We start from the raw sequence: 12,525 nt of genomic DNA, 5'->3' as shown, positions 1-12,525 counted from the left end.
AATAATTTTTCATATCATTTTATATAATATTCGTATTTTTTACCCTTAATTTACTACTATTTCTTCTATTTATACACGAAAACCTATTTTTTTTTTAATTATAAGCTTAAAGGGTGATTGGACAATTCATACGGCTATACAGATAGGCGAGAATCGTGGAAGCTTTATTGGGGGGATATACACGGCTGTATCTCAAATTCACAAGGCAATTTAAGGCTTGTTTGACCAAGAAACCCATTTACATGTATAAGAATTAGAACTTTTAACCTAGCCGCATTCCATTTTGAATTCACGGCATCAGTTTATTTTTTGAGAGAGAGTGAGAGAGAGAGGCAGCCGAGAAAGAGAGAGAGAGAGGAGAAAGAGCATCGGGTAAATTTTTGAGAAAGAGGAGAGCATTCCAAACCGAAGGTAAATTGGAATGAATTTTTTTTTATTATTTGTTTTCTTGTTTGTCCATGTTTGAATGAGAATCATTTTTTTTGAACTTGAAGGAGAGCATTCACGATTTTTTCAACGTCCGAAGGCATACACCATGGCTTCTTCTTCAAATCAAGTAAGTATCCTATTTCGTTGATTTTAAATTCGTGAATTGGGTTCGTGAATTATTTTGGTGAAATTGTTTAATTCGAATTACTTGTGTTCGTGAATTGGGTTCGTGAATTGGGTAGTTATTTTGTTGTAGTCATTTTGGTTGTAGTTATTTTGTTGTAGTCATTTTGTTTAATTATTGGGATGGAATTTACTTATGTTGGGACGAAAATAATTAATTATTGGTTGTATATTCATTTTGGTTGTAGTCATTATGTTTAATTATTTTGTTGGGACGAAAATAATTAATTATTTTCGTGAATTACTTATGTTATTTTGTTGTAGTCATTTTGGTTGAATTAGTTATGTTATTTGTGAATTACTTTGTATATAAATTGATTTAGTTTAATTTTAAAATCATTTCAATAATTTAAATAAAATACACAACCAAAGAATTGAATTGGGTAGTGCATAAATTGAAACTAACGAGAAGATCCTCTACATGTACATAATTATTTTCGTGAATTATTAATAAATTGTTTAATTCTATTTGGTTGAATTACTTATGTTATTATTAAATTTTGTGTTATTTTTCTTAATTAATTATATTTTGGCTTTTTAATTGATATATTTTTGGTATTGAATAGATCGGTTATCGGAGGCCCAAAACAATAAATCGCCCCGGGACGCAGATCAGTTCTTACTACAAGACCAGTTATTTGTCCCGGGTACCCGAGCGACTGAGGGAAATTGGGGGCGACGCACTGGAGAATACGTTCAGGCAGGGTTGCTTTGGACATTTGTTGGATTGGGAGCCGGGCAACAGGTGCAACATGGCATTGCACCATATTGTCTCTCGTCATTTGCTGGATAGTGACGATGTGATGTGGTTCTACATCAACGGCAAGAAGGTTTGCCTTGATCACGCCGCTTTCGCTCTTGTGACCGGATTGCCATTTGGGCCACATCATTTCGATCTATTAGCCTCCCACAATTTGAGAAACAATGTAGCCTACACACGAGTTTGTGGCGGGCAGCGCTTGTCAGTTCAGGAGTTGGCAAACATTTTTTTTTATCAGTGGACGGAGATTGTCGACCCCGACGGCTCGGTAGCACTGCGTGTGGCCCACCTGTTGGTGCTACACGCATTTGTTTTGGGCGTGGATTTGCCACGACCCGTGGAGATCTGGACGTGGGCTTTGGTGGAGGACTTGTCGGAGTTCTCCACATTTCCTTGGGGTGCAGCGGCATATAATCGCTTGAACTACAGGATGAAGAAGATGTCGAAAAAATGGAAGTACCACTTCTATGGGCCTTCTTGGGCTCTATATACTTGGGGTCTTGAGGTTGTTCCCGGCTTGGGCAGAGCCGTCGCTCTACATAATGCCGGGATAATACCTAGATTCAAGAGGTGGACCTTCTTGAGTAAAATCAGTGAAGATTTGCAGCCCCTATTTGAGTCACCGGTAATAATTTAAGTGTTTATTAGTTAATTATATTTGATGTTATGAATATTAATCATCATGTACATATATTTTTTATTGTAGGAGAACGATCATTATGAGTTGCAGCCCGAACAGCAGGAGGCGAGGACGCAGTGGTGGCTATCGGTCGCGAATGAAGGAGATGTCCAGTTTCCAGGTCCGGGCGTCTTCGGCCAGAGGAATCCTCGACCGGATGTGAGTGGTGGGGACCGCTCTGAGGCATCTATTCAGGTGGAACCCCGACGTCGCAGTTCGAGGCGCGAAGATCGGGGAAAGCGGCAAAGACCACAGGTGGTTTCGTCCTCGTCGAGCAGTGGCCAGCGGGATCAGACTGGCGGCGGCGATCGCCCCGTGACTTCCGGCCGGAGGTCACAGAGTCACAGGAGGCCCAGATACGGGGGAGAGAGCAGTGCTGCTCATGGGCCTTCTGGTTTGAGCGAGCAGGAGTGGCAGCGCATGGAGCAGATGGTGCGCGAGAGTGAGGGCCGGGTGGCGAGGCGTGTGGAGGAGAGCCTATTCACGAGGCTGAAGAATTGGGCAGAGGAGACCTTTGGGTGTATGCGTTGCCGATGCTCGCATAGCACCGATGTACGTCAGCCCATGCCTGCTCCAAGACCTCAATCGGACAGGCGACGAGAGCCCGAGCCCGAGACGGAGCCCGAGACGGAGCCCGAGACGGAGGATGCGCCATCACAGCAGAGGTCCCCTGCACACGAGTCGCCTGCTAGGGACGCGGGTCACTCCGGCAGTGATGATTATCAAACCCCACCGGGCCCGCATACTGGTTTTGGTGTGCCCACGACTTTTGGGGCTGGCCTACAGTTGACCCCATATCTGGGGCCACGCTACTCGTACACTGAGCAGCCCTCGAGCTCAGCACACCCATTCGAGCCGCCTCGTTCTTCGCTGCCGATTCTGGCCGAGGCTGGATATTCTCAGGAAGAGATGGAGCGTTTATGGCAGCAGTTTAGTGGGGTAAAAGCTCAGTATTTGTTTTAAATTTAACTTCTAATTGAAATTACGTGTCATTTATGGACTGTTTATATGTTTAACTTGTGTTGTTTTAATGTAAATATAGGGAGCTTCTGCTTCTGGGGCAACACCTGCCATTCCCCTCAATGTTTGTCCACCACCACCAGAGGATGCGCAACTGCGCCGAAGCTACCGTGACCGGCAGCCTTCGGCTGCGCTGAGATCCCCATACGTCCACAGCAACGAGCCGAAACCCATCGACAAGGAGTATATTCAGGGATTTACTCGTATGGCGGAGCGTCTCCGTGGTGGGAACTACAGGAAGTTGGTGGTGACAGAGAGTGGGCACCCGATCAAGAGGCAGTTTTGGGTGACTCTCATGAACAGGACTAAAGAGCTCGAGCCCGAGGTATCTAATATTTTTGATGCACTTGTTACATGTAGTATTATTGTTTACTTAATATTAACATTAAAGTATGTGCAGCATGTAGATGCGTACATGATGACGCTGAGGCATAGGCTGGTGACCGGTACAGACCTGCTTCAGGACATCGATCACAGGACGCATATCATATTGGATGCGGAATTCTTCGTAAGCATTAACATATTTTGCGTTTATAATAAAATATTATTTGAAATAATGTTTTTCTTCTTTGCAGACTTATTTGGATAGAGAATACAAGGAGCTCATGGAGAATGCGCGCCGTATGTTTAGCTCTCCTTCAGAGCAGCGTCTTATAAACTCTGAGGCTCCGGTGTTGGGGTGGCAGCCGCACGCGAACCGTATGTATTCAGTGTATGGCAGGGGTACCTCATCGAGTCAGGGAGATTGGATGGATGCCATTGCGGTACACAATTACACCTACATCATAAATAACTTTGACTGTTGATCAATAATGATTGTTGATCAATTATTTCTTCATGTACAGGTCATTGTTCCTGTATTTGTCCTTCAGCATTTCGTTATCTGTAGCATTGATATGCTCACGGGTAAATGCCGCGTCTTTGATCCGAACTTGTATCGGATCCTGGCACAGCCACGCCACGACATGCTGCGCGCTCTTGCTCCTTTGGGCCGCCTTTTCTACCGGGTGCTTGAGGTGTCCCTTTGGTTCGAGCGGACACGCATTGTGGAGAACCCGAATCAGAATCTCCAATGGCGTCAGCTCCAGATCGAGTATGCCGATCCTGCCGAGCAGTTCGCACAGTCTGACCGATGGAGCTCTGGTGTTTTCGCGTGCATGACTGTAGAGCGTTTGATCGCAGACTCGCCGAGTCTGTCGTGGGGCAATGACCATGTTCAGGAGTATAGGCACAAGATAGGCAGTGCCATCTATGAGTTCTGCACGACCCCCAATACACTTTGATAGTGTATTTTCATCCTTATGACTATTTTGTTTACCAACATTTTTACATTACATTCTAGTATCATTTTATCTATATTTACTGCCATGATGACTTGTGATGCATATAACACTGTAAGATTAGATGAAAAAACTACTTAGCCGCCACAAAAGTGTAGCCGTGAGGATTTAGCCGTGTCAAGCTTCATTACCCACGGCTACAGCTTTAAAAACTAATTAGTGGCGGCTATTTAGTTTTTCAAACTTAAATGACATGTTTGATGCATAATCACATAATTTCAAACTCTGTAATGGTATATTCTAAATTTATTAGTACAAGTTGTTCGTTTTCCCAAATTCTCATTCATAATTCCAACTCATAATTGTAGTGACATGTAAATGGTGATCATTGTTAAGTAAGTCTGATTTATCGTTTGAATTTGTCAAATATTACAATTGAATATATTTATCAACGTCAAACAAACCATTTTAGAACAATTAGCCGCCACAAAAGTGTAGCCGTGTGGATTAGCCGTTCTAATGTAACTACCCACGGCTACACATTTTGTAGGCACATTTTGTGGCGGCTTTTTAATCATTTTAGTTCCTAGTTCATTATAAATTGTTTAACTCAAACTTAATTTATCGAATTTCTTCAAATTACAACGTTATGATTTAATCCATCAATCCGGTCAACTTATGATATTTTTATCAAAATTATATAGTAATTCATTTCTATTTCTAATGTAATAATAATAATTATAGAATATAGCGAGTCTATGAGTTATATATAAAAATTATAAATTATTATTTAATATTTAGAAGAAAAGAACAATGAAATTGAAATAATATCATAATAATTAGAATAATATAATAAACTATAGGACAACATATCATAATAATTAGGGAACTCTAAATGAACTTAAATAAAACAGAAAAATAAATTAGGGAACTCTAAATGAACTTAATGTCATAAATACGACTACGCATCGGTGGCCGTACCCTTGCACGATCGACGTGTGTGACCAGACCCGCCACAGAGACCACACGTTTTGGGTGCTCGTTTCTTGCTACTAGTTGATGCCTCCGCTGTTGATGTGTTTTGAGTCGGCCTTTCACCTGCGGATCGAACTCGAGTTTCCTTTGGACGACCAGCTTGTCGCCGAGAGAGATTTGGTAAAACAAGCTGAGATGCAATTCGGAAAGGAATATTCCAATTCTCTATGGGAGGCAAGTGGTTAACGTCACCAGAGTATGTGTCAACTAGTGAACTGTTCCAGTAGTAAGAGTGCACGTAATCCTCCACTGACTCGTTCGCCTCACTGCAAAACAAACGATTATACTTTTTGTTATTTAATAATGGTCATGAATAGAAATGACATACGTAATGGCTGCAATCGCATGAGAACACGGCATCTGGTCCTCGTTGAATTCGTTGCATTCACAGCTCTGCTTTTGAAGGTCAACCATATAATGGCGACCACTAGCACGAACCCTGTATTTTCTCTCGGTGGTCCTCTTGGCTGTGTAACGACGACTTTTTACAAGTTCTGCACTGAGCTTCTGTTTTGCCTCCGGAGTCAGATTTTCATCGCTCTCTTGTGCGGCCGCAAGCCTGTCGTTGAACCACTGCTCGACAACTAATCTGACTGCCTCCAACATCGAGCAGATTGGAAGACGCCTGGCCCACAACAAACGTGCATTAAAACTCTCGGCGGCATTGGATGTAAGGAAACTGTAACGGGACACAGGACATTGTGATCGTGCCCACTTCTCCGGGCCTACGCGCAACAACTTCTCGTACGCCTTTGGCTTCAGAGCAGCCATGGCTGACATTGCACGCGTGTAATCTGATTGCTCGTAGGCGTATGCAGCCTGGCGGAAAAGCTCAGCAACACCGGGCCCGTAACCCTTCATCTTGTTCAACAAGTGGTAGTAGCAAATACCGTGAGTAGCATTTGGAAACTCGCTCTTCACAGCATTAGCGATGGAGACATGCGCATCAGATACAATAAGTAAGTTATCGGGCTCGCCGCAAGCACCTCTCAGATGTGACATAAACCACTTCCACGACTCATCATTCTCGATCGGACCGACACCGATCGCCAAGGGAAAAACTGCCTCGTTTCCGTCTTTTGTCACGGCGACAAACAAAATGCCACTATTTTTGCCCTTCAGGTGTGTGCCGTCAACCACAATCACTGGTCGAAGGTGAAAGTAGAAAGGTGAGATGGAAGCCGCCAGAGCAACAAACAAATGTTTGAACCGGCAGTCTATATCTGCTTCCAAATCATATAAGGTGCCAGGATTCGCTTCCTTCAGGGCATACAGATATCTTGGGAGCAGGAGGAACGAATCATCAACTCGACCGTATATCATATCCATCCCGAGATTTCTTGCACGCAGCGCGACATCATATTTGATTTTGATGCCGAAATCGCGTACTAACTCAGCCATGATGGATTTCGGCTTAATGACATCTCCATCATCGCGTATTCTGTTTGCCACAAACGCTGCCACCACCTTCGAGTGGGCCTTGATTTTTTTAGCTGTGCGCAAGTCCCCTTCGCATGAATGCTCTTTCAACTTATGCACTCTCCACATCCCTCGGCCGTGAACAGACGCACGAAGATCGAAATTGCAGTTGTCAGAGTGCTTGCACGAGAAATAGACTCGTCCCGGATCTGAGCGGACAACTTTTGTCTCAGTGCCTCACTTCATGTTCCACAAACCAACAGCAATGATCAGGTCGTCTTTGCTGTTGTAAAAAGAATTCTTCTGCAGATCATCAACTCTAGAAGGGTCACTCTCGCGAGCAACCAGCGAAGCCGAGGCGTCCACTGGAATCAAGGGAACTAACCAATTAGTTAGATCACCGGTCTCGGCTGTCGGATCTCCGTCACGTGTTGTACTTTGTCGGATCCAACCTGCTCGCTCGGTCTCCGTGAAATCGATTAGATCGTCGTCTAATAAATCCTCAGAGGCATCAGAAGCAGTGCCCACCTCGAGCGCAGGGTCAAATTCTTCGTCATCAGAATCATCATCGTCTCCTGATGCAACCGAGCCTTCAGCTTCGTGCTCAGGTTCATCATCTGTCCGCACATCGTTCAATCTCCCACATACTTCATTAAGCCTTTCGGTTTGATTCCATGCAGATTCGTCTAGCGGTTGTCCATCCCATGTAAAATATTGTCGTGGAGGCGAGCTCTGGACACCATGAAACGACGTATGATGATAATACGGCGTCTCATACTGACTGCATTGTGCTTCATCTACGTGTCCCGAAGGTTCAGCAAAATTAAAAGTAGGGATGTAGGCTTCTTCTACAATCGGACCGTTGTAGTGCTCAACGTACACCATGGGATAGTCGGCAGTTGCCAACAAGGCTTCCACGTCATCGTCTGTGGCCAAGCCACATTTCATCTCCCTACCAAATAGATTGGTCGCCAAATAATACAATTGGTAGCTCGAGCTCAACGAATGCGTCCTCATAATATTGTTGACGCTGCACATCAGGCTCTCAATAGTTTCGTTGACGAGGGGAAGGACCTCTGTAGCCCCACCAACATAGTGTATACCATCGACGAGTCCGTTGTATCTCACATATATGTATCTAACGAATTCCATCTATAAAAACACATAAAATGTAGTATTAAAATATGCATAAACACTTTAAAAATTCTCATAAATATAACATAAAACATTCAAACTATTAATTACACAAACAATATATGAGAAAATCACCTCTTCAAGTAGAATTTGAACACCAATTGCACCAACTATCGCACAAACCACTTCTCAAATCTTTGAGGGTTTCAATTTCTCAATTTTTTAACTGAATGCTCTTTCTACGAGTATTTGGATTTATGTTTTCTCATTCACAAGTGTAGCCATTATAGACTAATATTAGATTCCTTTGTACAAATTCACGTGAAATGTATTGTTCATTCATTCAGTACACTTCAATCTATTATTCAATGTGCAATCAAATGCATGCAGAAAGTGAGCATTAAAGCCTCATTACAATCCAAATTTGTGCAGTCACCTTATCTCTTATTTCATGTGGACATGTACTTTTTTGACTAAAACATTAACAAATAAATAGAAATACACAAAAAGGGATACATATGTTACTTTCAAACATTCATAACTAGGTAAAAAATTTTACAACCATATGTATTACTTCAAAATGATTTTTTGCTCCAAAAAAAAATATTAGCCGCCACAAAATCGTAGCCGGATTCACTACCCGTGTGTGAAAAATTTCACACGGCTAGTACGACCGGATTTGCATTTCTGGCGGCTAATTGTTTTTTAGAGCTCAAATATTTTTTTGGTTACATTTCATGAGTTTCAAGTGTTTTATTCAAAAATAGCCTATTATTTTATGTGTTTACTGTATTATTTTGTGTTCAATCAAATCATGAATAAAGTGAGTATTATTACCCCACTATAATCCAATTTTTTGCAGATTCAGTATCTCTCATATTTGACATCAATGTATACTTCTTGTAATATAAAAAAATAAAATTAAAAATTTAAATAAAAACTCTAAATTAAGGTATTCGTGTTATAATATAATATTACTAAGAGGGCTCAAAAATTCACTATTATGTATATTATGCAACAAAAAAATATTATGAAACAAATGGATTAATTAGCTGCCGGAAGTTCATAGCCGCTGACCAGTAGCCGTGTATATTTTGGACGGCCGGCTACTGTTCACGGCTATGAATTTCCGGCGGCTAATTGTTTTTTTAGAGCTAAAATATTTTTGTGTTTACATTTCAGGAGTTTCAAGTGTTTTCTTCAAAAATAGCCTATTATTTTATGTGTTTACTGTATTATTTTGTGTTCAATCAAATCATGCATAAAGTGAGTATTTTTACCCCACTATAATCCAATTTTTTGCAGATTCAGTATCTCTCATATTTGACATCAATGTATACTTCTTGTAATATAAAAAAAATAAAATTAAAAATTTAAATAAAAACTCTAAATTAAGGTATTCGTGTTATAATATAATATTACTAAGAGGGCTCAAAAATTCACTATTATGTATATTATGCAACAAAAAAATATTATGAAACAAATGGAGTAATTAGCCGCCGGAAGTTCATAGCCGCTGACCAGTAGCCGTGTATAGTTTGGACCGCCGGCTACTGTTCACGGCTATGAATTTCCGGCGGCTAATTGTTTCATTGGTTTCTAAATATTTTTTTGTTGCATAATATATATAATAGTGAAATTTTTAGTCCTCTTACTAATGTTTTTATAACGCAAACGTAAGCTAATTTTTTTATAAATTTTCAAACATACAGTATACATTAGATTGTGAAAGTGACGTGAGTTGGGCAATTATTGTCTCTTCATCACATTTTTAACTTGTGAAATTGACGTGAGTTAGACATTTTACAAAAACCGAAGCATGTCAGGTCTGCTTTTCCAAAAAACCAAGCATGTCGGCTTTGACTTTTTAGACTTTGGCTTGGGTGGGTACTTTTGTAAGACAAGTTATAAAAGTGGGTACTTTCGCCTATTCACAGTTAATAATTTATTGTGTTGTTTTAATTAATGTTATTTGAGTGGTGGGAATTGTCTTAAAAGGGGAGTATTTTTTAAGTGGTGGGTATTGTCCTAAAATAGGAAAAAGTAGGAAGTTCTTTCGTGGACGTCCCGAAATAGAAAAATAGGAAGTTATTTCGTGGACGGAGGGACTATTACAAAGAATGGAGATATTGTATTTGTATGTATAAAATCGAAAAGGCAGAAGCGAGTCCGTATTTGAATGTGAGTAGGAATGGATAAGATCGTGTATCGCTGTCCACACCACAAAAGGTGAGTCCTTTTGGATAAGACCTCCAATCACACGTCATCACCCTCCAACTATTATATATGAAAGCGAGACACCCCTCTACCATTCATACATTTTCTCTCTATTCCAAAACAGTCGCCTTCTCAATCTAATTACTATTCTTATTGACTTCATTTTAGAAGCTTAATTTATCAATATAGCTATCGTTTCCCCATCACCATTTTTATAAAGAAAGACCCCATTGACACACATATATATATTCTTACATAGGAATCGGGGCACACAATTCAGAGAAGATTTTGTGTGTAATTTGGAAAGAATGGCTGCTGCTGCCGTGGGTTGTGGGTCTACTTGGGCTCAATTCAAGGATACCTCATCAAGAAGAAGCTTGAGGAATAAAAAGTGTAATAGTAAGGGATTTAGGGTTTCTTGTGTGTCTTCTACTGTGAGTGATCCGTACCAGACACTAAGCATTCGCCCGGGTGCATCTGAATCTGAGATTAAGAAGGCTTTTAGGCAGCTTGCTCTTAAGGTAATTTCTCAGTTTTTTTTTTGTTTCTTCGTTTCGTTTCGTTCTGTATAAACGTTAATTTCAGAAATTTTCTTCGAAAGCTGTCTTCTTCCTCGTCGTTTTCTTTGTGGGGTTTCTGAAAGAGCAGTCTTTTGAGCGGTAATTAGAAGGTTATTGAGTTTGATTTGTATTACAAATGAGGGGTTTAATAAGCAAAATCAACTAATCTGATTTTGGATCTTTGATTTTGACATATAATGCAGAAAAAACTTTGAAAAATGATAATTTATTGGGTAATTATTCTCTGTTAAGCAGTTCCTTTCATTTTTCGTTTTTAATGTTCATTTTCCTTTTTTCTTTCTGTTCTGTTTCTTCACGATTGCTGATTATTCGACTGAAATAATGAATGGTTTTCAAATCCACCCGGAAATAAATGAAATTTTGATTCAAGCTGAGAAGGAGGAATTTCTCCATCCATATCCAATTTAATACGACTCCTTTTTCCCTTATCTTCAGGCCGTCTGCCTCCCTAATTAGAAATTTTATGGTGTTTAATGACCCCTGTTGATCTTGATATATTGCAGTATCATCCAGATGTATGCAGAGGAAGCAATTGTGGCGTCCAATTTCACCAAATTAATGAAGCATATAATGTAAGTAAACAAACACACGCAAACACTTATAATTGACATCTAGTTTTTATCTTATTGTGCGAAAGCTGTATTTTAATGATCCACCTGCAAGTTTGTCATCAAGTGACATGATTAGAATTCAAAATGTTTCTTGTCTTCTTATCACAATTATTGGTAATTTCTTTGTCAACAAACTATTAAACTAAAGTAGGGACCAAGTTAGGTGATGAGTCACTCTCAATCAATGAATCTAATTTGGGTGTGTGATTGACATAGAGTTATAATGGTTGTGCAGATTGTGATGAGTAATGTTCGAGGAGAATCTAGTGGGGCGGAGATGTACGATGAAGACGAGCAGAACGAGCAAGATTGGGATCTTTGGGAGGAATGGATGGGATGGGAAGGAGCTGGAATTCGCGATTACTCCTCCCATATTAATCCCTATATTTAATCTACAATACAAACCCACACTCTTACAACCATTTCTTTCCAGTTGTGGAGGAGCATGAGGTTTTTTTTTGTACAGAATAATTTCCTTTTTATGTTTTAGCCCCATGTACATGTTTTTTATGGGGATGCGGGGGAATTACATCCTCTTGTTGTAATAAAATGTCGAGCAACTATTATGGAATTTAAATTAAGTGTTGATTTTCTTGAATTTTATAATTTTCGGCCATCGTGATTGTGTATTTACAGCACTATGTTTGAAGATTGAACTTATTTTCTTCCGACATATATTTATAACTCGAAGCATTTTCTTCCGACATATATTTAAGATAAATATGTTTAGGGATCAATCTAGCCCATAGGTTTTGGACTGGCCCGATTAACCAGTCATCCGAGAGGATTAAGATTGAATATTTTAAAGTTACAATCTGATTGGCTCATAATCCAATAGCCCGGCATCCAATAGGGTTGGCCCGATTAATCCGGTGGGTTAATCCGAAATCCGAATATTTAATAGTATTAAATATTTAAATATAAAATTAAAAAAATGACAAAATATTATAAAGTCTCATCATTTCACTTTTCTGCATTTTTGAGATGCTTTGATTCTATAAATTTAAATTATTGTGGGATATTTTATTATTTTTTCGTTAACAAAGTTGAACATTTTATTGTTATCAAGTTATTTTATATGTTATGTAATCTTGGTGCTTTTTTCAATATCTTATATTTTTGTATTTCATGTTTGCTATATAGTAATTTATATCTTTGATTTCTATGTATATTTTAT

The 12,525-nt window shown here is 39.8% G+C and overlaps 2 protein-coding genes across 2 annotated transcripts; one reads left to right on the top strand and one right to left on the bottom strand.

Annotated features, from left to right (window-relative positions):
* Positions 1-5,170: 5,170 nt before the first annotated feature.
* On the bottom strand, positions 5,171-6,792 carry LOC131008529 (uncharacterized). The gene is made up of 2 exons (XM_057935431.1): positions 5,715-6,792; positions 5,171-5,652 (listed from the first exon to the last, which is right to left on the bottom strand). Exons 1-2 carry the CDS (start codon positions 6,785-6,787, stop codon positions 5,313-5,315), a joined length of 1,413 nt encoding a protein of 470 aa, XP_057791414.1. The 5' UTR covers positions 6,788-6,792; the 3' UTR covers positions 5,171-5,312.
* Positions 6,793-10,175: 3,383 nt separating this feature from the next.
* On the top strand, positions 10,176-11,946 carry LOC131008528 (chaperone protein dnaJ 8, chloroplastic-like). Its single transcript, XM_057935430.1, has 3 exons — positions 10,176-10,677; positions 11,241-11,309; positions 11,584-11,946. The coding sequence occupies exons 1-3, from the start codon at positions 10,465-10,467 to the stop codon at positions 11,737-11,739; spliced, it is 438 nt and encodes a 145-aa protein (XP_057791413.1). The 5' UTR covers positions 10,176-10,464; the 3' UTR covers positions 11,740-11,946.
* Positions 11,947-12,525: the final 579 nt, after the last annotated feature.

The sequence above is a fragment of the Salvia miltiorrhiza genome, chromosome 2, assembly GCF_028751815.1.
Source record: "Salvia miltiorrhiza cultivar Shanhuang (shh) chromosome 2, IMPLAD_Smil_shh, whole genome shotgun sequence".
Lineage (NCBI taxonomy): Eukaryota > Viridiplantae > Streptophyta > Magnoliopsida > Lamiales > Lamiaceae > Salvia > Salvia miltiorrhiza.
This window is presented reverse-complemented; position numbering and strand designations above follow the sequence as displayed.

Coding starts and splice junctions, on each gene's coding strand:
- LOC131008529 (XM_057935431.1), bottom strand. CDS start 6,787: ATGGCTGAGTTAGTACGCGATTTCGGCATCAAAATCAAATATGATGTC. Junction 5,653..5,714: donor CATGCGATTGCAGCCATTAC/GTATGTCATTTC, acceptor TTTGTTTTGCAG/TGAGGCGAACGAGTCAGTGG.
- LOC131008528 (XM_057935430.1), top strand. CDS start 10,465: ATGGCTGCTGCTGCCGTGGGTTGTGGGTCTACTTGGGCTCAATTCAAG. Junction 10,678..11,240: donor TTAGGCAGCTTGCTCTTAAG/GTAATTTCTCAG, acceptor GATATATTGCAG/TATCATCCAGATGTATGCAG. Junction 11,310..11,583: donor AAATTAATGAAGCATATAAT/GTAAGTAAACAA, acceptor ATGGTTGTGCAG/ATTGTGATGAGTAATGTTCG.